This window comes from Gracilinanus agilis, chromosome 5 (assembly GCF_016433145.1).
Source record: "Gracilinanus agilis isolate LMUSP501 chromosome 5, AgileGrace, whole genome shotgun sequence".
Taxonomy (NCBI): domain Eukaryota; kingdom Metazoa; phylum Chordata; class Mammalia; order Didelphimorphia; family Didelphidae; genus Gracilinanus; species Gracilinanus agilis.
Genome location: NC_058134.1, coordinates 264443685 through 264469615, shown reverse-complemented (window position 1 = coordinate 264469615; position 25931 = coordinate 264443685). Strand labels below are relative to the sequence as shown.

The 25931-nt window shown below is 37.1% G+C and overlaps 1 protein-coding gene across 1 annotated transcript in view; it reads left to right on the top strand.

The window, feature by feature from the left end:
* TPH2 (tryptophan hydroxylase 2) overlaps nucleotides 1–25931 on the top strand; it is a 131648-nt gene that overhangs the window by 11019 nt on the left and 94698 nt on the right. Inside the window, exons 3-5 of the mRNA XM_044679191.1 lie at nucleotides 551–734; nucleotides 828–928; nucleotides 9789–9856. Of these exons, the coding sequence (XP_044535126.1) occupies nucleotides 551–734; nucleotides 828–928; nucleotides 9789–9856 (353 nt within the window). The remainder of the gene's footprint in view (nucleotides 1–550; nucleotides 735–827; nucleotides 929–9788; nucleotides 9857–25931) is intronic.

The following is a 25931-nucleotide window of genomic DNA, read 5'->3' as shown; positions in this document are numbered from 1 at the left end:
TGTATGGAAGAAATAGGAAGGTTGGTTAAAAATGGAGGTTGGGTCCAGATTTGGACTATGGGAATGTGCCTGTATTTTCATTTCAAGGAATATACAGAATAAGTCACTTGAATGAATTCTTGAGTGAGACCATGTCTATATATGACATCAAAACCACTGGTTCAAAGTTGAGAAGATTCAGCTAGACAGGTAAATATTAGGTCTATATGATGCCAAACAACTGCTCTTATATGATTATTTTAAGTAGAACAGTTGAATATTTTGACATTTTATTGACACTGGTAAAACTGTAGTGTTGTTTAGTGTAACCAAGAAGCATAGCTTGTAGACAATTCCCCCCCCCCCCCTTTTTTTTAAATCAGGACAGCTAAGAATAAATTATTTTTAAAGTATAGCAAAAAATACAACTCAGGAGTCATTTTTGTTACGTGTAAAAAAAACAAGCTTATTCTTAGCTTTGTGTTGATTGAGAGCAGTAACCTGTTGACCATCAGATAGTGATGATGAAAAGACCAAAAGCATGGAAAAATGATTTCTAATGTTTCCATAGGAAAAACATGTGAATATGGTTCATATTGAGTCCAGGAAATCTAGGCGAAGAAATTCGGAGGTAGAGATTTTTGTGGACTGTGACTGCAGCAAGAAAGAATTTAATGAGCTCATTCAATTGCTGAAATTTCAAACTACCATTGTGACACTGAACCCACCAGAGAACATTTGGACAGAGGAGGAAGGCAAGTCTTCTTCTGCATCTCTTGCTTTTTCTTTCTAGTCAATATTTTTCATAGGAAGAATGAATTAATATTTTTGATCTCACACTCTAACAGACCTGGAAGATGTCCTGTGGTTTCCTCGGAAGATCGCTGAATTAGATAAATGTTCTCACCGAGTTCTTATGTATGGCTCAGAACTGGATGCAGATCACCCTGTAAGTAAGAGGGAAAATCCCAGTGGGAATATTCCATGTTGTTAGACTGTATTGTGGAGTTATGCTATATTGCTATTTATGTCAAGTCACCAAGAGAAGCTCTTTAGACTAAAATGTCTCAACCTGCCATAGTCAGGCTGGAGAAGGGAAGATCTTAACTTTTTTTTTTTTGCACCATGGACCCCTCTGGCAGTCTGATGAAGCCTATGGACCCTTTTCTAAAATAAGTTTAAAATAAAATGAATAAACAAATAAAACGAAACACATAGGATTATAAAGGAAACTATTTACATTGAAATAGTTATCTATTCATTTATCTATCTGTCAATCAATTTCTCTATCTTTCACACCAACATACAACACCAAAATCACTGACCCCCCTGGATTAAGAAGCCTTGACTTGAGTAAGATGGCATTTTCACTTTTGTGTCACATCGTGTTTCGTTTATTTTTCAAGTATTAAATAGAGGAAGTGTATGTTCCAAAATTCCTGAAATCTATTGTAGAAAGATATTCCTATATATTTGAGAAATTAGTCCTTTCTCAGAGATAATTGCTGCAAAATTTTTCCCCAGTTTTCTGTTTCCTTCTAATCTTGTTTGCACAAAAATTTAAATTTAACATAATCAAAATTATCCATTTTATATTTTATAATGCTCTCTAGCTCTTGTATTGGCCTAAAATTTTCTCTTATAGTAAATACATAGATCCTACAAGTAGACAATTCTAGTCTCTGCCATACCATTTTCTAATTTTCCCTACAATTTTTGTCAACAATGAATTATTGTCCCATAAGGTCAGAACTTTTGGTTCATCAATTACTATGGTCATTTATTAGTAGGTTTTGTGTACCTCATTTTATTCTACTGATCCTCTACTTTATTTCTTAGCCAGTAACATTTCGTTTTCATGCTTACTGCTTTGTAATGCATCTTGATATCTGGTGCCCCTAGGCCACCTTCCTTCACATTTTCCCCCATTTATTCCCTTTATATTCTTATCCTTTTGTTCTTTCAGATAAATTATGTTATTGTTTTTTCTAGCTCTATAAAATAATTTTTGGGCAGTTAGACTGGTATAACACTGAATTGGTAGATCAGCTTAGGTAAAATTGTCATTTTTACTGAATTTGCTCAGCCTATCCATGAGCAATTAATGTTTTTTCAGTTGTTTAGATCTGACTTTATTTGTGTGAAAAGTATTTTGCAATTAAGTTCCCTTAGTTCCTGGGTTTTGTTTTGGCAGGTAGACTCCCAAGTATTTTATATTATCTACTGTTAATTTAAATTAAGTAGAATTTCTTTTTCTGTCTCTTGCTGCCATGCTTTGTTGGTAACACACAGAAATGCTGATGGTTTGTGTGGGTTATTTAATATCCTACAACTTTGCTAAATTTTTTAATTATTTACACTAATTTTTCAGCTGATTCTCTAGGATTTTCTAAGTATGGCATCATATCATCTTTGAAGAGTGATAATTTTCTTTTTTAATTCAAACCAATTTATTTAGTCACAGAGGGTGGCCTTTGGAATAATAATTATCCAAATTGGATTTTACTTTGGGGAAGCTGAAGACATTATTCTGTATTAAGAATTCTTAACTGCAGGGAGAGGATGAGCATGGGTTTGTTTGTTTTTTTTTTTTTTTTTTTTTTTTTTTTTAATTTTTTTTTTAAATTTTAAACCCTTAACTTCTGTGTATTGACTTATAGGTGGAAGAGTGGTAAGGGTAGGCAATGGGGGTCAAGTGACTTGCCCAGGGTCACACAGCTGGGAAGTGTCTGAGGCCGGATTTGAACCTAGGACCTCCCGTCTCTAGGCCTAGCTCTCAATCCACTGAGCTACCCAGCTGCCCCCATGGGTTTGTTTTTAAAAAGTATTTTGGTAACTTTATTTCAATATAATTTGTTTTCTTTATATCTTATTTTATGTATTTAAAAATATGATTTTGAAGAAGATTCTTTAGACTTTACCGAAGGGATTTCCAAAGGGATCCATGACATAAAAAAGGATCAAGAGTTCTTGTCCTGTTGAGACATTCTGAAAGAATGATACTCCACCATCTTCTTTGTTAATAGTTAGGTAAGGCTAGAACAATGTAGGCTTTAGACTCAATGGAAATGCAAAAATTTCTAGAACAGAACTTTGATGAATGAGGCTAATCTATTCTTCCTCATGCTTCCTATTCTACCCCAACATAAATTGTCTTTAAAATAATATGGAGGGGGCAGCTGGGTAGCTCAGTGGAGTGAGAGTCAGGCCTAGAGACAGGAGGTCCTACGTTCAAACCTGGCCTCAGCCACTTCCAGCTGTGTGACCCTGGGCAAGTCACTTGACCCCCATTGCCCACCCTTACCACTCTTCCACCTATGAGAAAATACACCGAAGTACAGGGGTTTAAAAAAACAAAACAAAACAAAACAAAAGAATATGGACCTTTCATAATGATTTTCCACTATTTTCTTTGCATTTCATTATCAACATTTCTTTAATGTGAGACTTGGATGTCAATTTTTCATCCATTCGAAGTGTATGGTAATAGTTTGGGAGTGTGTGAAACACACACATCTTTAAAAAAAATTTAATCATTTTTTTTTTTTGCAACGAGAACATTTATTTTCTCTTTTTCTCTACCCAAGTGGAAAAAGAAAAGAAAACAAAACTCTTAGTAGCTGTGTGACCCTGGGCAAATCACTCACTTAACCCTTTGCCTCAGTTTCCTCTTCTGCAAAATGAGATGAAAAAGGAATGGCAAACTACTCCAATATCTTTGCCAAGAAAACCCTAGATGGGAACATGAAGAGTCTAAAATGACTGAATCACAACAACTTTTTTTTTCCTGGAAAATTAGCTTTAATCACCATAGCTGCTCTGCTTCTAATCATACTGCCATTTTTCCTGAGAACGTGAGGAGTCTTTGCCCTTCTTAATGCTTTGTGCCACTTTATGAGTCATTTGTAGTAAGTTTTACAAGTTTTGGGAATCTGCACCATGTTGGCAGCACTAAGAGAGGGGAAACAAGCCTGGAAACAGAAGGATCAATCTAGTGGCTTTGAAATAAAGCAATATAGAATAAAATAAATGTTCCTGTATGTTAGAACAAAACAAAACAAAACATGGGGAGCATTTGATAATCCTTTCATTAATTCCTTCAGGGAAAGTCAGCTTTAGCTAGATAGCTTAGGAGGCATTGCCACATAGTGGAAAGAATGCTGGGCTTGGACTCAGAACACGTGTTCAAATCTCGGCTTTACCACTTACTAGCTACATGACTGTGGACAAATCACTTAATGTCCCTGAGCCTTAGTTTCTTCATCTGTAAAGCAGGGATAATAAGAGTTGGCCTGCCCATCTCTCCCATGGGGCTGTTGAGAGAAAAATGCTTTCAAAACTTTAAAGCATGGAGCCTTGATATACTGGAAAGCCCTGGATTTGGAGTCAAAAGTTTGTAGAGTCCTACATCAATGATTCATAGCTAGAAGGGACCTTAGAGGCCAGATATTCCAATGTCCTCATTTTATAGATGAGGATCAGAAGCCTGGAAGGATGAAGGGGCTTACCCAGGGTCTCAAAGGCAGGAGGCAATGAAGCTGGGATTCGAATCAAGGTCATCTGATCCCAAGTCCAGTACACTTGCTGCCTTTCCAAGGGAGAGATTAGCCCAAGGAAGAAAGATGGCACAGTAGAAAGTGTACTGAATTTGGAATGACAAGACTAGGCTTTGAATCTTGACTCTCACGGAATTATTTTTTTTCCTGCCTGTTTTAACCTTTTACCTTCCATTTTGGAATCAATACTAAGTAAAGGTTCTAAGGCAAAAGAGTGGTAGGGGGTAGGCAATGGGGGTTAAGCAACTTGCCTAGGGTCACACAGGTAGGAAGTATCTGAAGACAGATTTGAACCCAGGACCTCCTTTCTGGCCTGGCTCTCTATCCACTAAGCTACTTAGTTATCCCCTCTCATTTATCTCCTGTGTGATCTTTTTTTTTAAACTTAAGTAATATTTATTAAATTTACAAATTACATATTTTTCAAAAAATCTTTGATACTTCCCAACTAGAAAATATTTTCTTGTGTGATCTTGTCCAAGTGTCTTAATTTCTTTGGGCTTCAGTTTACTCACTGGTAAAATGAAAGTCTTGGCTTGGTGACTTTTTAGATCCCTTCCAGTTCTAAATCTGATACTATGCAAACAAATACATTGTACTAGGCCCCTTCCTATTCTAAACCCAGTTTCTGGTGGTGGTGGTGGTGGTGTAGTTGTTTTCAGCCATGTCCTACTCTGTGACACTTTGGGGGGTTTTCTTGACAGAGATATTGGAGTGATTTACCACTTCCTTCTCCAGCTCATTTTACATATGAGAAAACTGAGGCAAACAGGGTAAAGTGACCTGTTTAGGGTCATAGAGCTAGTAAGTGACTGAGGTAAAATTTGATTTCAGGGAGATGTCCAAAGCCAGTGGTCCTATTAATAACTGTTAAAAAAAGGTAACCTATCCTAGAGCAATGCAAAGACTAGCTGTTAATTTTCTTGGTGATTTTGGATAAGTCTTTTCACCTTGTGAACTTAAAGGTTTAATATATATATATTCATATATGTATATATGAATATATATATATAATGAAAATTAAGATGCAGCTGGGACTTCAGAGGAGATAGTGAAAAGACTAGCTAACAAAACAACTGGAAAGCATCTTGGAGAGCGTAGACACTTAATCCCACAACTGGATGTGATCTATTGCATCACCTCACCCATCTCTCAGGCCACGAAGGAATTCTTTCCAACCTTAAATTCCCAAATGCTCCACTTAGGCTAGTTTGAAAATTGCTCAACCCATAGCAGGGGGTCAGCCATTTCCCCGAATGACTACAACATCACTGACCTTGCTGTGAAGAAATTTTATTTTGGTATCCAGCCTAAATTTCTCTTCGCTTAATTTCATCCCATTACTCCTAATTATATCCACCTTATGAGGCCTTCTCTTATTTGATGTGCAACCACTAGAAATAATTGCAAGTAGTTAGCAATTCCCCACCTCAATCATGTGTTTTGGTGTTGAGTTTTTTCCCCCACCACATGTATTTATTATACAGATAGATCAAATGTTCCTTGTGCAAAAGTTAATTTTGGTGCATTATTATTTAATGAGAAAAGGGAAGGAGATAGCATGCTTCCCCCCCCCCCCCCCCCCCCGTGCATGGACAAACTCAAAGCTGGGCTGGCTAGGAACAGGGATCATTGGGATACTGCACCCTGGACACCTGACTTTGATGCCCTCAGAGGGAAACCAGCTGACCACAACACTCAGAATGTGAGATTTAGGGAGATAAGTCTTATTGGGCAGAGTTTAGAGGATCAGAGATTTAGAGCTAGGTGGCCTAATAATACCAATAGCTAACATTTTCATAGTTTTTTTCTTTAAGGTTTGTAAAGTGTTTTACACATATGATCTCATTTTAGTCCTTTGGAGGTAGTTGCTATTATCTCTATTTTATAGATGAAGAAACTGAGTCAGGCAGAAGTTAAGTGACTTGTCCAAGGCCAGACAACTAGCACATATTTGAGGCTGGATTTGAAGTCAGATCTTTCTGGCTCCAGGTCCATCACTCCATCCATTGTGCAACCTCCATGTGTCATAAGAGAGGCAAAGCATTCTAAAGTTATAATAATAGGAAGGAGCTAAGCTGGGATTTGAACCCAGGTTCTCTGACTCCCAAACCACTGTTCTTTTCATTACTTCATGGTTCCTAGAATGATGTAACAGTTGAACCAATATTTAATAACACAGTATTGTCAATGTTCAGTTGAGGATACTAGGTTACTTGCCCATCGTGATAGTTCTTGCTTGAAGGGGATAACATTGAAATATTGACACTGTGACCAATTGTATCCCAGCTTCGGCTTCATTGCTGAAGACTGCTCTGTTTCTAATTTTTAGTGTAGATACTCAATGTCCTTTCTTCCCAGTTTTAGTTAGGAAGCTCATGTTGCCACATAGGACAGTCTGAATTGCTGGAGCTAGACAGAGTCTTTGGATGATTGCCATACTTGTTTAATGAGGAATGGTTAGTGATTCATTCTTTCAGCTACTCTGGGATGATGCAGGTGCATGCTTTGAATGAGTATGCAAGATTTCTCTGGAAACCCCACAGGAGGGGGACGCCGTTAGGATGGTGTCATGCCTCTCACAGAAGAGGAGCAGATGTGGAGTAATCCATGGGCTGGAGCCTTTTTCTTTTGCCCTGATTTTCATCACTTTGAAAAATCTGGTTGACCCAAAGAATGGACTCAGCTTTACCCTCTGGTATAGCTTGACTTTTCCATGAGTTTTGAAAATCTTACAACTTCTGACTGTCTTGTAGTAAAGGAAAGACCTCTGCTTGTTTTTTAAAAAATATTTCAATCAACAAATATTTCTTTTCTCTTCCTTCTCTCTCACTACTTTGGGGGAAAAAACCAAAACAAAACTCTCGTGGCCAATATGACTAGCCAAGGAAAACAAATTCCCATGCCAAGCCCCAAAATACATCTCTCATATCGCACCTCCAAATCTGAACTCCTGCTTCTGTTATATGGACTGTTCCTCTGGGTGTTTACGAAACACTACTTTTAAGACTAAATTATTCTTTTTTCTTTTGCTTCTTAAAAAAATCACTGTCTCTTCCCAATGACTTCTATGTCTACCCCTATACAACATTCCCTGGTAACAGAGAGGTATAGTTTAACAATACGAAGTCATACATTGCCCAGGTCTGTTAAAGTATGCTTTATTCTACACTCTAAAATCCCATCTCTCTGCCAAGAAGATGGACATGTACTTCATGGTCAGTCCTTTGAAGATAAAATTAGTCAGGGTTCCAACATCTTTCAAATTTGTATGCCTTTATCTTATTGTGGTCACAGTATACATAAGACATTATCTTTTTACCATTATGACGTTCTCAAAGAGGTAGTCCGTGGAGTATATATTTCTCGAGCTTCTTGCCAAGCTCATTTTGTGAAGATTTCAGGCCTCACAGACCAATTCTCTGGGGCCAATGGACCATTTTCTAGTGAATTTGTGAGGTCTGACAACAGAATAAGCCCAAGTCTATTTTGGTGTGTAGACATCTTCCTACTGTCTCTTTTCCTTTTGAAATTATTCCCTCCACTTAGCTTGAACTCCTGAGGAGATACATTACTTACAGCAGCAACCCTTACTCTGACTCCATTTTCAGAGTTGTGAGGAGGCTTCCATAATATCGCTCCAGGAGCCCAGGCTGTGGAGGAGAGAAAGCAAATCTGGAAAAAATATTGCTTGTACTTTGCTCATAGCATGAAGAAACAATTCTCTTACTTGTAGGTGGCTGAGAATATCTAAAGAAAAGGAAAGCAGAGAGACACTTACAGAGAGGAGAGATTCTTCCTCTCAGGAGTCCTTTCTTGCAGAAGTCTAATAGAACCCCCTCTAGGTGCAGGTGGTAAATTCCCTAAATTTAGATTTAAAAAAGTCAGTGTCTTCCAAGCACTCACAGAAACAGTGCATTTAACGAAAAACAGAAACTATCTCATTGCCAACTAAAGAGGCAGAACTAAGAAACTTTCCAATTCCATAAGACTTAAACATGGGAAAGATATCTTTTATGCTTGGGATCTATAGTTGTGGTCATTTAATGCAGTGAGATTTCCTCCATTTTGACTAATTTTGGGGCAATGAGTGACTTAAAAACTACTTAAAAAAAAGAAATGCTATCTTATTTTCAAGTCCACAAAAATAACTGAAATGAAGCTAACAATTGTCCAAAGAAGTTGCCAGGGGACTGATTTTATGAATAGATAAAAAGGGTTTATAATGAGCACATCAATTATTTGTAAACTGAGCTTCTAAAGCTTAGAAGATTCTTGAAAACATTTCTCTTTAAGTAGTTGAAACATTCTTTCTCTCTTGAAATCTTGTTTTTGCCATCAATGGATTCAGCTACTCTTTTAAAAATCAAATTTGTTTTTTATTATGAGCTTAATCAGCAAACATAAACATTTCAATACATAAAGAATGAAGGAGACAGATGTATGGGAAACCATGAATTTTTGTTGCAATTAAAAGAAAGTATGTTAAATTTAACAAGGGAGTAACAAAGTTATTCTGTTTATTTTCCCTTTTTGAGTTTTGTTTTTCCTTCTTTATATTTTAAGTATTTTATTGGTACTATTATTATTATTTTTTGCATCCTAATAATTTCCCATTAATTCCCTTCTCCAAACAGAAGTGCTCACTTGTAACAATTATGTCAAATCAAGCAAAACACTTCAATGTATTGACCATGTTTGAAAATGTCTCTATGTCTCATGCTGTTCCTCTAGTTCAGTGGTATGAAGCTCAGAGAAATGGATCCCTGTAGGCCATATGTTGATTTAGAAAACCACAAATTAATATTGTCTATGTTGTATTTTTATTTATTTTGCTAAACATGTCCCAATGACGTTTTAGTCTGCTTTAAGCTTCTCTCGGGAGTTTTAGCGGTGTCTAATTTAACACCTCTTCTAGTCCATCACTTCTCTGCCAGGAGGCAGGAAGCCTGCTTCTTTATCAGGTTTCTGAAGTCATGGTTGGTTTCTCAGATAAATCATTCTTTATAAACTATGGGGAACTCAGCTTCAGCTTGATTGAACATATGTTCCAAATTAGCAGAGTCCAAATTGTGGAGATTTTACTAGAAGTTCAATTTTGCCATTTTTGAATCAATGGTTAGCCATCAAAACACAATGCTGAAATTTGAATTGATCACTCCTTATGGAGCACTTTGACTATTTCCTTTTAGTCTTCCTATAGCTAATTTTCTTGTACTTTGTTAAATAAATGAATCTCTTTCTTTGCTTAAGGGATTTAAGGACAATGTCTATCGACAGAGAAGAAAGTATTTCGTGGATGTGGCCATGAGTTATAAATAGTAAGTACCCATATAATTCTTTCTTGTGCCTTTGTGCTGACTAGTTAGGAAAAAAATGTCATGCTGAGTTAAATGAGAACTGGGTTCTCTTAGCTTTAAGTTTTCTAGAAGCAGACGTGAGCTTTTACACATTAGCTAGCTCCATAGAGGCTATAAGTGCCAACACTGATGCTTGACATCCTGGAGTAATTGTAAAATAATGAGGGTTATGGGCCAAGTGCCAGATGCTACATATTCAACATTGTGTTCCCATTCCTCTAAGGCAAGGTGCCATATTTTGTAAGCCTCTGCATGATTCTCCATCATTCTCTTGCCCTCCCTTGGCACTTAATGTAGGGTTTGAATAGGCAGCTCTGCAAAAAGGCTCTCCTTTTGTTTTTGCATTGACTTTTTTAGCCATTCTCTCCCTTCTAACCCCTTCCCTTTCTTCCAAAGAAGGCCTGAGTATCCCAAAGGAAAGTTCCTGACAAATGATAACTTAGTATTACTTAAGGTAAAAATCAGATTTGGGGAAGGAAGAGCAGTCTGGCTGACCTCAGGAAATTTCTTTTAGATGCTCACACTCTGATATAGGTGTGAATAAAGGATCAATGAATGGCTTAGAGATTCTTGAGGTCTTTCTGAAAGCAAAGAAATAGAAGAATACAGTGGGAAAATGGAAGAAAGAAGATCAGAAAAAATTGTTGATATTGTAATCTATGGCCTAGAATAGAGGTTCTTAAGTCCTTTGTGTTACATGGACCCTTTAGACAGTCTGGTAAAGTGCATGGATCCTTTCACAGAATATTTTTTAAATGCATAAAGTAAAATACATAGCATGATAGAGGGCTTATGGAAGAGTCTAGAATCAGGAAGAGGTAGCATGATAGTGTAAGTGTTAGAAGTCATAGGCTCATAGATTTAGGGACTAAAGGGATTTAGGGACTTAGAAGCCATCTGGTTTAACTCTCTTCTTTTATGAACTGGAGAAGGAAATGATAAACCACTCCAGTGTCTTCACCAAGAAAATTCCAAATGGGATCACAAAGAGTTGGTGACTGAAACAACTGAACAACAATAAAGTCTCCCTTGGTTGGTCAGTGTTAGGATGGGATGGTGAGAAGGGACAGAAAGACATAGCCAAATGGAATCTATTTTTTTTTTAACCTTTACCTTCTGCCTTAGAATCGATTCTAAGTATGACCTTCTGTCTCCAGGCCTGGCTCTCTCTCCACTGAGCCACCAAGCTGCCCCAAATTGAATACTCTTTCAAAGTGAATGCAATAATATAGTAGAGGGGATCAACTAGAAAAAAGGATCTGAAGAGTAACTGAAAGGACAGAGAAAAAGGTCTTTATCTTATCTCCTCTTACAAAGTCATTACTATTATTTTGTCAGTATTGGCTGAACCATAAACTCTGAGTTTTGGCATGGTTAAAGTTATATGCAGCTTATGGTCTCAGGGTCTTCTACCCCTTGAGGGCAAGGACATAGTGAGATTTTACTTTATTCTGTAGACAAGTAAATAACTTTTAAAGGAGAAGTGGATTGTTTTTAATGACTAACTTGCTGGAGTTGGAGTCAGGCAATTCTAAATTCAGATCCCACCAGTGACGTTTAGTTGACGTGGAAATATAAGCAGATCATATCTCCATGAGTCAGTTTCCTTATCTATAAAACAGGCACAATAATACCCATAATAACTACATATGGTTATTGTGAGGCCTAAAGGGTATGATGATCCTTTTGTAAATAGATTTACATACTTTAAAATGCTCTATAAATCTCAGCTATCACCATCATTATTAGTGCAGGTGAGTTAGAAGGGGGCAAAAATGTTGCGAAGAGTCCAAGACACATCTCGGACACACACAGACAAAAAGTAAAGGAGCCTCTTTAGTTGCCTGCTAGTTATATGAATGGGTCTGTCAGAAAGAGGGAAGAGAAATTAAAATCTTAGTGTAGTCCCTGCCATGTTCCCTGTTACAAGAGTCTACAGAAAAGCTTCCTCAAGATGAAGAAACTCTTTGGGTTAGCATCCACTCGTTACTGTACTTCATGAGTCCTCAATAATGTGAGTGACTTCACTAGCCAGCTAGAAGACAAAAGGCAAAAGACTTAGAGTGACAAGAAAAGATTGCTGACATACTCATGTATTATGAATCCTCCCATAGGTTTGCCACATAACCAGTGAGAGAGGATGTGTATGTACACATAGAATGCATTACCAGGAAGAACTCATAGAGAACATACTCATATGGAATACGTGTGTGTGTATATGTGTGTGTGTGTGCGTGCTGAGCTAGGGTTGTTCAGAATTTTGAGCAAAGCAGAGCATCTCTGCTGATGCCACAATACCACTCTCTTCTGGGAAGAGTTAAATTCCCTTCTGAGTACTGAAAGGTGCTTTTGGGAGTGGGTAGGGGTGGTAGTAAGGAGCCGAGATGGACCTAAAATAGGGAGGGGCTTCGTAGTATATCACAGAGTCCATGTGAAGTATTCTAATCCACTTAAGGTGCATGTAGATTTGGGAGGAACAGATGAAGGAGATACAGTTTGAACTATCTGAAAGTGAATGAAAACGAAGGAAACAAATTCAGTATAACATATAAATATATATATTGAAGCAGTAAGCAAGAAACCCCTCCTGGAGCATTAGTGATGAAGAGCAGTGTTTCCCATGGCAATCTTGAAAGGATAAAATGAGACTAGGAATCAACGCAAGCAGATAAAAATGAAGAATCCCACTCCATGTGGAAAACCAGTAGAGAAAAATGTTTGTTGCTGTGAGTTTGAAAAAGAAGAAGTGGAGAAATGTAAAAGTGTTTCTGAAATCTTAAAACTGATGAGTTTCAAGATTGGCATCTGTGCATAGAGACATGATCAGTCACCCTCCCTTAGATGTCCATAGGACGTTAGACTATGAGCTTTTGAAAGACTAGCTGCTTCACTGATAAACCCAAGTCTGAAAACTCTGAATGGGACAGGCTCAACTCCCAAAGTCATCTTTAAAAAAGTTAAATGTACTTCCTTTAATGGATTAAAATCCAGCATGGAAGTGGACCCCATGAATAGAGAATATTTTATTATTTTAAAATATTAAATTAAAATATTACTAGCTCTGAGGGGATGAAAGTTCAAGGGGCAAAGAATATCTGAAAGAATAGAAAATGACAGCCAAAGTGATAGCTGAGGACAAGGGGGCTGTAGCAATCAGGCTATCTCTGAAATGATTCTGTTTCCTTTAACTGGTACTATGATGTGTTGGTTTTGGGAATCACTCTCTGGCACTTCCCTGGGCTTTTTGGATATCATAGCTTTGGGGGACAACCAGCTATATATTTAATAGCTGGTGAGGGATGCAATGTTTTTCTCAGTCTATCTTATTCTTTAAAAGGAGGTTTAGACCTTGCCTTGGTTCTTTAAATTGATTTTGAATTTTACCATAATTTTTCTATCTGTTTAAGTTAAGGTAAACCTCACTTTCTTCCTCCGTAACATGAATTTAGCTCAGTACCTCTGAGTATTTGAATATCTATTTTTCTTGGACATCTGCAGTATAAACAGCTGGGTCAACAGATAGTTAAGATAAATGAGACAATTCCAACATTCCAGATTCCAGATTAATGGTTTAGTATTTGAATTGATGCTGGATTTCTTTAGCTCCCATTTATCAGGGAAATCTCATGGTATGGAAAGGGACTTTATTTTTATGACTGGGATTAAGTGACTTACCCAGTGTGACACTGCTAGGAAGTATCTGAGGCCACATTTGAACTCAAGACCTATCTTCAGGTCTGACTTTCTATTAATTGAGCCATCTAGTTGGTTCTGGGAAGGTCCTTTAGAATTCATCTATTTTCATTTTTTTTTCCAGTATGGGAGTCTTTGGTATGGTATTCATAACAATTATTGAACCTCTCTCTAAAGTGATCCAATAACATTCTAAAGCATTTTAAGAGCAATTCCAAGGCACTAGGTTTGTTGAAGAGCTGCCACTGTGGCTTTTTTCTATTCTACCTCTATGTTATAGTAATATAGAACAAATCCTCTTGTCAAGGAAAATAATTTAATTTTCCTTTGCCTCAGTTTCCTCAAATGCAAAGTTGGGATAATAACAGCATCTACCTCATAGAGTTCTGAGAATCAAATAAGTTTTATAAAGTGCTTTGCAACCCTTAAAGGGTTATATAAATGCAAGCTACTATTATTATTACTATTACTAAATCCAAGCATATTTGAAAAGCATAGTCTTGCTCAAGTCATATTTTAGCTTGATACAAGGGGGAAAGCTGGCGGAGTCCTAGGATCTAGCTTCAAATCCTTTCTAATACTCAGTGCCCGTGTGAATCTAGGCAAGTCCCTTAACTTCCCTGGACTCAGTTTCCTTGTGTGTAAAATTAAAGGGGTGGACTAATAGCCTCTGAGGTCACTTCTAGCTCTAAAACTATGCTCTTATGATTATTTGAATAGACTCTCAATGGCTATAGCCATTGTGTGACTAGGTTTTAGGAGGGCAACTCATTCTCCTTGACTTATTCATAAGAGATCAATTTTTTTTTCAGTTACTTTTCAGCATGTCCGACTCTTCGTGACCCCATTTGGGTTTTTCTTGGCGAATACACTGGAATAGTTTGCCATTTCCTTCTCCAGCTCATTTTATGGATGAGATTAATATCTCATTAAAATTACGGTGATGATTCCAGGCCCCTTTTCTTAGCATGCTAGAGAAGGCATGTCTTGAATCCCATCTTCTTATTCATAGCCCCAAACAATAACTGACATATGGGAAAAAAATAGTATGTTGGAGATCCACTATAATCCTATCCAGTTTAAGGGCATATTAAAGACTTTTGAAACCCAACAAGGCAGTGTCTAAATACGGAATTTGTAGACCTTGTGATGAATATATTAAGCTTCAGGACAAAAGTCCCTTGTCTCAGGAAGGCTTCTGAGCTGTTAGTGAGCTCAACAGCTGTCATGCTGGTCATAGGCTGGCACTGCAGTAGAATGGCCCCCGGAGTCATCGCTGCCACATGTCGGGAAACAGAAAATGAAGACAGAACATCATCAGATAAAAATGACTGTCAGTTCTAGGCTTTGGGCAATGAGATTTGTTTTGGCCACTGAGTAAATAATTTGGCTAAAGTTATTTCCTAGCAAAACAGTGGATTAGAATTACATTAGTACAAAATTGGGTAAGGACTTAGACTAAGCAAGGTAGGTGGGACCTATTGTTATTTGTTGTTCAACCATGTATTTGTGTGCAATTTTTGGGACCCCTTGGACCTTGGCCCACCAGTGCTGGCCATAGGGTTTTCTTGGCAAAGATATTGGAGTGGTTTGCCATTTCCTTTGGTGGATTGAGGCAAATAAAAGTTAAGTGATTTGCCCAAGGTCACACAAGCAGTAAGTATCTGAAGCTAGATTTGAACTCAGTTCTCAGTGCTCTAACCACTGAGCAACCTAGCTGCCTAAGGTAGCACAGCATTTAGAAGGACACAGAGAAAGACATTAAATATGCTACATTTATTTTATTATAGGACTGGGTTTGTGATTTATTAATTATGGGGGAACTATTGGTTTGCAAACTCATGCCATTATAGATCAGCAACTCAAAAGCAACTTATGAATGGCTGAACAAAGTAATTAAGCACTTACTGTATGCCAGGCACTGTATTCACACTTACTCTGCAATTTAAAATCTTAGAGATTTTCCTGGGGCCACTGAGAGGTGAAGCAGTTTGTCCAGGGTCACAGAGTCAGTATATGTCAGAGGGAAGCCTTTAAGCAAAGCCTTCCTGACTTTAAAGGCACTATACTACAATGCTTGGTCTCATATTTTAAAAAAGCTAAAATTTTTTATTGATATTTTATTTTTTTATCATCTTCATTTCTGAATGTACCCCTTCCTATTCTCTGATTTAGTGAACTATTCCTTTGTAAGAAAGTGTAAAAAATTGTTGAATAAAATCAAATACATCAATTAAATCTGATGGTATACACAATACTAAGTGACATTTTCTCATCTCTGGGGTCAAGTATGGTCATTAGAATTAAACAATATTCAGGGTTCTGTTTGTTCTTTGCATTTATATTGATGTAGTCATTGAGTCCATTGTTTTTCTGGATTTCTTATTTCATTTTCTATTAATTCACGTTAAGTCTTTCCATGCTTCTTTTTCTCCTCTCTTCATCATATTTGTTATTCTTACTAGCACAATGATATTTCTTAAATTCATATATGTTCATTTGTTTAGTCATTCCCTATCTGATAAATATTTATTTTGTGTCTAATTCTTTGCTGCTACAAAGAGTACTTTTAAGAATCTCTGGGGGGCAGCTGGGTAGCTCAGTGGATTGAGAGCCAGGCCTAGAGGTGGGAGGTCCTAGGTTCAAATCTGGCCTCAGACACTTCCCAGCTGTGTGACCCTGGGCAAGTCACTTGACCCCTATTGCCTACCCTTACCACTCTTCTGCTTTGGAGCCAATACTCAGTATTGACTCCAAGACAGAAGGTACGGGTTATTAAAAAAAAAAAAAGAATCTCTGACATATATGGGACTTATCTATTTATGATCTTGTTTTATTTTTTTTTAATCAGAGGAATTTCTAAGTCAAAGGATTTAGACATTTTAATCATTTTTCTTAGCATAACTCCAAACTGCTTTCCAGAATGGTTGGACCATTTTATAACTCTCCCCAAAATGTATGAGTGTACCTATCTTTCCACAGCCCCTTTAACATAGACTTTACCCATCTTTGTCATCTTTGCTAGCTTTTTTGGGTGTAAAGTAAAAGCTCTGAGTTCTTGTGGTTTGCATTTCTCTTATTATTAGACATGGATCTAACTTTCACCTGGCTGTTAACTTGTGATCTTCTGAGAACTGTTTGTTCACATCCTTTGACCACTTATCCATTGTGAAATGGCTTTTCAGCTTAGATATTTCCATTAGTTCTCCTTATATCTATGGTATCAGACTCTTGACAAAGTTAATTGCTGGAAATATTGATTTTGCTTATGCAAAAGTTATTATTTCATGTAATCAAAATTATATTTTATCTTTTGTGAGTGGCTTCATCTCTCATAGTTTCTTATCCTTGTTTTGACCAGTATTTTATAAATTCACATATTTGTAATGCTGGAAAATAATACTTTCTCCTGTATTATTTTTCTGAGTAGGGAGACATTAAGTTACATTACCATGAAGGCTAAAAGTTTTTGCTAGATACACAGAGGGCTCAATTTTCAAACCTTGCCTTGTTTGGGTGACTCCCAACCAGATTTCTAGTCTCTGTGTTGGAGGGCCAAATATACCCATGTGAGAATTCAGCTTTATGTCTAGATTTGAGAATTACCTATGACTCTTTTTTTAAAAGGCATTTATAATCATCAAAGAATTCAGTAGAATAACCGGAGTGGGTTCACCTCTAAACTTCCAGAAATTCTAGTTGACCATAACATTTCTCATTTTGTTCCAGGGTGGACTTGATTTATGAATCTTGGTTATGGAACACAGCCTAAAGAAATGCCTTATTATAAGGAATACTGAGGGCTACTTTAACTTCCTTAGATAGGCTAATCTTAATTGGAAACATTATAAATTAGAGGTGCAAGATGAATGAGTAGGGACTGGCTGTTCTTCATTAGCTGAGAAGGAAATGGATTGGCCAGTGTAATGTATGTACCTTCAGTTATATTTCTCCTATCAGTCCCATTGGTAGGAAGTCATCATGATGGATCATGGAGCCTATTATGATGGGAGACCAAGCTTTTTTCTCTCTTCCCCTGTTCTTTCTTTCTGTGGAGTGCCCCTATAGAGGGAAGATAAGTTTTCTTTCTGACTGAACTAATTTTATCCTGTTCCATTATCCCACATTGATTTGCTTTCTGGGCTTTTGAATAAAGCTAAGATAATATGTGGCTTCTGGGAGTTCTTGTGACTCCCCCATAAACAGCATTTGCTGATGCTTTTTAATTTCTACGAAATGGAGTGGTAAATTAGGAAGTAGAAAAAAATTGAACATTTGGAGGGTGGAAACCATTTCCTAGATCACTGAAAACCCAAAGAATATTGTTTTGGGGACTTCCAGATGTGGGACTCTCATAGAGTTCATCCTTTGGCCAAAAAACCACACCTCTTTATGGACCGACAGCAGCAACTTCAGGGCATCAAAGCTGAAAATGAGTATGATAGAATTTAATTACTGACACTTTTCCAAGTTGTTTTCCTTCTAAAATATGCCACTTTCCTAAGTATTTATAGGGACTGGACCTGTGATTTCATTGCTATAGGGAATTTTGGATAAAGAAAGTACTTTTACCAGTGTAGATTGACTTTTCCTTCTGCAATTTATAGCTTCAGACTATTGCCTAGAACAGTGATGTCAACCTGAAAAAGAAATATGGTGCCAAACTGTACATAAGGATCCCTCCCAATGTGTATTGACTGTTGTTTGTAGTTGTCATTCAGTCATTTTAGTCATGTTTAACTCTTTGGGACTCCGTTTCGAGTTTCCTTGGCAAATATTCTAGACTGGTTTGCCATTTCCTTCTCCAGTTAATTTTACAGGTAAGAAAACCAAGGCAAGCAGGATAAAGCAGTGGTTCCCAAACTTTTTTTGGCCTACTGCCCCCTTTCCAGAAAAAATATTACTTAGTGCCCCCTGGAAATTATGAAACTAATTATTGAACTCAGGATAGAATGTAATACAAAAAAAAAGTGTGGCCATCACTGCTCTCCTGGATTGCTGCAGCACCCACCAGGGGGTGGTGGCACCCACTTTGGGAATCACTGGGTTAAAGTGACTTGTCCAGAGTCACACAACTAATAAATATCTGAGGCCAGATTTGAACTCAGGGAGATGAGTGTTCCTGACTGCAGGCCTGGTGCTTTACTGTACTAACTAGAAAATCACAAATTACCACTATCTATGCTTTATTGTATTTTTTTTTTAAAACCTTGTACTTTTCGGTGTATTGTCTCATAGGTGGAAGATTGGTAAGGGTGGGCAATGGGGGTCAAGTGACCTGCCCAGGGTCACACAGCTGGGAAGTGGCTGAGGCCGGGTTTGAACCTAGGACCTCCTGTCTCTAGGCCTGACTCTCACTCCACTGAGCTACCCAGCTGCCCCGCTTTATTGTATTTTGATATATTATATTTACCATTTCCCAGTTATATTTTTAAAAATGGGTTTTTATTGATCTCTTGTGTTTCATATATCATGGTACAAGTACCCTTTTCTCCCTCCTCCCAGAGAGTCATCCCATAGAACAAATAGTATCTTTTAGAGAATGAAAATGAACACAGCTGATTAATATATTGAAAAAGTTCTAAAATATGTGTGATGTGTAACACCTGTGTACCTCCCACCTCCATGAAGGGATGGGTTGGGGTTATCTTCTCATATTTCTTCTTGATCTTTATAATTTTATTTCATTTATTTTGGATTTTTTGATGTGTAGTTCTTTCCATTTGCATTATTATAATTATTGTGAAATTGGCCTTTTTTGGCTTTGCTTAATTCACTCTACATTAGTTCACACAGATCTTTCTATGCTTCTGTTTTCATCACACACATCATCTCTTACCTCACAGTAATATTCCATTACATACACATACTCCAATTCGTTTAGCCATTACTCAGTTGATGGGCATATACTTTGTTTCCAATTCATTGTTATCACAAAAAGTGATACTCTAAATATTCCCTTATTATCTTATGTGCAGAACCTTTTCAGTTGCAAGTAATCCAAATTGTCTATTTTACGTTTTGTAATTGCCTCTGTTTCTTTTTTGGTTAAGACTATATCTCCAACCCAGAACTGTGAGAGATCAGCTTCTTTTCTGTTTTTTAAATAATGTAATATTTAACATTAAGATTACATATTCATTTAGAATGTATTGTGGAGGGAGAGTGGTGTAAGGTCTTGGTCTAAGCTTAATTTCTGCCAAACTGCTTTCTAGTTTTACTAGCAGTTTTTAAACAAATTCAGAGGTTTTCCCTCCGTGGGTATTATACATTTCCCATTTTATCAAACATTGGGTTCTATTTTTTCTGATTCTCCCTTGTCTACAGCTCCATATCTTTCAACAAGTCTAATGTCTTTCTATTTTTTAACCAGTACCAGATGTTTTTGATGACTGCCACTTTACAACATAATTTGAAGTTTGAAAGTGCCATTTCCTAAAGAAGCAGAGACTTCTTTTCATCATTTCCCTTAATATTTTAGATCTTTTGTGTTCTGAATGAATTTTGCTATTATTTTATCAAGTTCTATAAAGTATCCCCTTGGTAATTGAATTAATACAGTATTAAAAGTACAATTAATTTTGGTAGCATTGCAATTTTTATTATATTGGTACAGCCTAGCTATGAGAACTGAATACTCCTCCAGCTATTTAAGTTCTTTCTTTCTTTATGGATCATTTTGTAATTTAATCTGTATATGCCTTTTGTGTGACTTGGTAGGTCAATCCTCATTTATTGTATGCATTTCAAAGTCATTTGGAATAGGATTTCCCTTTCTGCTATTTACTTCTTGTGTTTTGTTATTATTTGCATAGAAATGCTGTTGATTTTTGAGGATTTTGTAGCCTGAAACTTTCCTTCCCAATTAAATTTTCATATGGTTCTGGCTATACTCAGGATATTGTCCTCAGCAATGAGCTCACAGATCAGTGTTTAATACCTTTGGTCTAGAACATTGAGAGCCTTGTCCAGTATTACAGAATCAGTATTTGTCACTGGCAAGACTTGAATCTCAGTGTTCCTGGTTTTAAGACTGGTTTTCTATCTATTGTGCCATGATGCCTAAATGGTTGGAAAACTTTAAATTAAACGAAAGAACTATTTTTATGCCATATATCTCTCCTACTCAGAAGTTTGGAGATGTATTCTTAACCAAACAAGAGACAGAAGCAATTACAAAATATAAAATAGATGACTTTGATTACTTGAAACTGAAAAGGTTCTGCACAGACAAAATTAAAGCATGTAAGATAATAAGCGAAGTGGTTGAATGGGAAAAAAATATTTGTATCCATTTTCTCTGATAAGAGTTGGTATTTGATACCAAAAGGGAGAGAACTTGAATGTGGAAAGGACAAAAGAGAAAATTCATTAAAAAAAGCATTTTTTTAAGGTTGAGTGGGGTTTTAAAAATGTATGAATGAGGGGGCAGCTGGGTAGCTCAGTGGAGTGAGAGTCAGGCCTAGAGACAGGAGGTCCTAGGTTCAAACCCGGCCTCAGCCACTTCCCAGCTGTGTGACCCTGGGCAAGTCACTTGACCCCCATTGCCCACCCTTACCACTCCTCCACCTATGAGACAATGCACCGAAATTAAGGGTTTAAAAAACAAAACAAAAAAAACAAAACAAAAAAAAATGTATGAATGAGTCAACCCTTCCTCAACTCATTACTTTCTGTTCTTTTCCCTTCCTCATCAGCGACCTTCCCAGTGCAAAGTGCCTCTGCCCTCTGGCTCTCTCTTCTGAACTATGAGTCCCTCTATGGACCACCATTTTATGAGAACCCCAGGCCATGCTCATGTCATTCCTCATTCTCTGGACTTTGCCAGATTCTTCCCAGAAACCTTTGTTCCCACTCTCTTTTTAGTTCCCTTTTATATATTTTCTTTTCCTGGTTAGAATGTAAGTTTATTGTGAGCAAGGATTACCTTTTTTTCTCTTTTAAAATTTTATCTCCAGCACTTAACACAATGGTCTTCCCAAGTCTTTTACTTTCTGTGATTGCTACTAAATTTCCTGGAATAATCTACCTGACGATGTAAACTGTTCTCTAACTTTACCCTGTGTCAAAGCACCCAGTATAGTGGCTTATCTTTAAATGAAATTGATAAATGATTGTGAAATTAATTGAATGACTCATGAAGCTGGAAGCTTGGCCCTTTGACCAAGATGGTAGCAATACTGAAATGAGTCTGGCATTTAATGAATACTAGATGTATGACCCTGGGTAATAATAATGTCTCATGTTTATAGAGCTTCCACATTTGAAAGGTATGTTTAGATATATGATCTTGAGTCTCATAACAGCAAGGAGGATTGTAGAGATAAGGTGAAGGTAATACATTTTGTGGTAATAATAATAATAATAATAATAACAATAACAAATATTTATATAATACAATAAGGTTTGCAAAGTGTCTTACATATATTAATTAATTTTAAAGTCACAACAATCCTGGAAGGTAGATACTATTGTTATCTCCATTTTACAGATAAAGAAACTGAGGCAGACAGAGGCTAATCAATCAATCAACAGCATTTTAAAAGTGTTTACATTGTCCCAGACACTATGCCAAGCCCTGGAAAGGTTAAACAAACTGGTTGTGATTACACACCTAGTGTCAGAGGAGAGATTTGAATCGAGGTTTTCCTGATACCAAGTGCCAGGCTACCTCTAAGCAAGTTACTATTTCTCTTCCCTGGGGTTGTTTCCTCATCTGTAAAATGGGGCTAATAATAATCGACTTCACTGGGCAGTCATGAACATCAGATGGGATTATATATGCTTTGCAAACCTTAGATCAAGTTATAAATGTGCTCTCTTCTTCATCATCATTGCCATCTCTTTTATTATGATTACATCTATTCAGCATGTCCATGTTAATGTTAAATCTTTTCTCCCCCTTCTCTCCATTGCTTTGTTTGCATATGAAAATTACTTCTTTAAAATGTGAAGAGGGCTTTCTGCTAGATGAGAAAATGATGAGAAGCCCCATCCTGTGATACTTAGGACAAATGAGAGCAAATACTTTCCAGGAGTTTATTATGTATTCACTCCCCTCTGAGGCTATGCATGTGCCAGCCGTTTATTTTCATTATGTTTACTATGGAGACAGCCTTGATATTAACAATGTGGATAAAACAAACAAACATTTTTTGTTTGCTACCTTTGGAAAGCTCTTTAGGGTCCATAGACTCATTTAGGAAAACTTGATTGTGTAAAACTCATTTACAGAAGCAAATAAAATATGTGATCAGGGCGAAGCTTACCTGGCTAGCATGTGAAATGGGTTAAAATACGTACAGAGTTCCAGTTTTATTCCATGGCATAGGCTACCAGTCCTGTAACTACTGAAGGAGCCCAAACTAAGTGTATGGAATCCTAGAATCTCGTAGTTAGAACGTATGTCAGTAGTCATCTTTTACAGCATCTATGACAGATAGCCATTCAATTTTAATTTGAAGATTTCTAGAAATTGGGAAGTCAATGTTTCCCTAGGCGATCCATTCTACTTTTGCAATGATTATCAAGTTTTTCCTTATTTGAACCTAAATATGCTTCTTTACTGAATGAACTTGACAAAAATTTCATTTTTTAATAACTGAGCTTTGTTTGTTTGTGGGATCCTTGACGTGGAAAGAAGAACATAGTCATGGCATCTTGAAAAACATATGTGCGGAGGCTTCTTTTCAAAGGGCTGGAGTTTCATGGGAATCGATCTATGTTTAGCATGATTGGGGGGTTTCAGTCTCTTGATAAATATGTGGCCATCTGGTCCTGTGATAGAACTCTAGTAGTTACTAGGCCAATGTACCTAGAAGGAGCTAGAAATGTAAAAGTGATGAAAAAATAGGAAGAGGAAAATTAGTTTTGATACAAGGTTCAAGATGGGAAGGCATGGCTCGGCAGCATTTTCTGTGAAAGAGACTGCGTATTTGTGAGAGGGTAGGGGACTGCAGTCTCAACAGGAATCAACAGTGAGATGTAGAAGCCAAAAATAATCGTGTGACTGGAGGCTTCACATAAGTGGACCCAATGTTCAGTAAATGGGAGTTCTGGTTCTGATCTAGCCTGCCTTGAGCAGACTGGATCTTAAACATTGTGTTTGCTTGGGGTGCCACATTTTTCAGAAAGACTGATGATGATTTAAATTTTATGATAATGATGATAAATTTAAATTAAAAAAAAAAAGGCTGATTGATGAGTTCAAAAGCACACCGAGGAGGGCAGGCATGGTGGTAGAAGAAGGGCTCAAAGTCATGCCAAGGATAAATTCAATGAACTGGGGAGGTTTAGTCTGGGGAAGAGAAGATATAAATGGGGAGGGGAAACATCAAGGCTGTTTCCAAGTACCTGAAGGGCTGTAAGGAAGAGGAAAAGTTATTGTGTTTTTTCTGATTGTCCCTTTATGCCAGAATCGCAAGCGACAGCTTAAAAGTCAATGTTAGGCAAAAAGTGCTTATTAAGTGTTAGGTATTGTGCTAAGTGCTGGAGATAAAAAAAAAAAGACAGTAAAAACAGTTGCTGCCTTCAGGGAGCTCATATTCTAATAGGGGAGGCAAAATGCAAACAACAACCCTCTGGTAGAAGTATTAATTAATAGAAATATATTGAAAAGATATGGGAGCAACTAGGGTGGCTTAGTGAATAGAGAGCCAAGCCCGGAGACAGGAGGTCCTGAGTTCAAATTTGGCCTCAGGCACTTCTTAACTATGTGATCCTCAGCAAGTTACTTAACTCCAGTTGTCCAGCCCCTGGCACTCTTCTGCCTTGGAACAGATATTTATTATCAGTTTTATCACAGAAAGTAAGGGTTTTAAAAAAAGAGGAAAGAAAAGATACGGACAGGGAGGACATGTGGGAATTCAGTATAACTCACTGACCCGATAATCAATCAAGACTGGAATAATTAAGAATTGACTACAGTGAAATAGCTGCCCTCAAATGGTCTATAATAAAATAAATGAGAAAATATGTTGAGCTCTCTATAAGGTTTTTTTCTCCCCTAGCCCCTTAACTAACTGCTTATCTTTTACTGCCTGTTTGGCTTTTGCTAAGGATGAGAATCATGCAGTCCTATTTAAAAAAAAACAAAAGCAAACTCCATCTTTTTTTATATTTGTGGCCAGTCACACTGTCTTAGAATACAGGGAATCACTTCTCTCTTGTCCTCTCTCTCCCCACTGGATGAGTGAATCGCCATTGTTCTAATGGGAGCTGCTCTAATGATAACCCTAGTAGAAAAGCTGCATCTCACTTATGAATTCTAGCAGCAGGGCTCTTGGGAGGCAGCCTGGACTTACCATCATGATCAAATATATTTCAGCCCCTAAATTTGAAAAATATGTAAGAAAAACAGACTGCCGTTGGCCTTGTCTCATGAGGAGGAGGTGGAACAAACAAACAGTTGGATGAAATGGAAGTATTGTTGCTTATTCATCTCACTATAGGAAGAGCATCCCCAAAGTCAGTCTTATACTGATAAGAGTCCAACAGAAAAGAAAATCGAAACTTAAAAAATATTGAGCAAAAAGACTCAAAAAGGCCAACCAAATTGGAGCTTACAAAAAAAGTATTTTCTTCAGAAAATAGGAGAGAATATGCAGAATATATTTTGTTCTCTGATATGGATTAAATATACTTCTATACTGACCATGGATTCTTACAAATCATTTAATATGTTTCTTTGTCATTAGCAATTACTCTTGTGTCTATTGTTTAGAAAGAGACCAGAGCAAGAACATTGGAGATGTTTTTATTTTTGCAGAGGGTATGCTTTTGGATTTTGCTTGTCAAATCCTAGGTTACACAATTAAAAAATAATATTTTAAGTTTAGAGCTTACATAAAATATTATGAAGCAGTGTGGGGCAATGGAAAAAGAACTGGCCTAGGCCCCAAAATGTCTTGCCTCTCACACATAATGGTTGTGTGACTTTGGGCGAGTCAGTTCACCTCTTAGTGCTTTAGGTAACCTTCTCAGACCAGAAGTTACAGGGGAGTTACTAATCTGAATATGTAGAGGAATTTTTCTCAAACAGGAGTCACCTATATAAGGGAAATCACAAACCCAGTTCCTATTGGTAGCTGTATCTTAGTGCCAATTACATTAGTTTATATGCCTTTCCATTACTTCTACTATCAGCACAGTTTGGTGTGTTTTAAGCTGAAGTGGCAGCTAAGGACAACAAATCCATTCTCTTTTCCCTTGGGATAATAGTAACTAAGCCATCCAGGAAAATAGATGACACCCATAATTCCCAACTTATTCTTAAGAGGTTTTTTATATTTTTCATTCTTTCCTTCCTTTCCATTGTAGAAAATATAGGTAATGGAGGGCACCA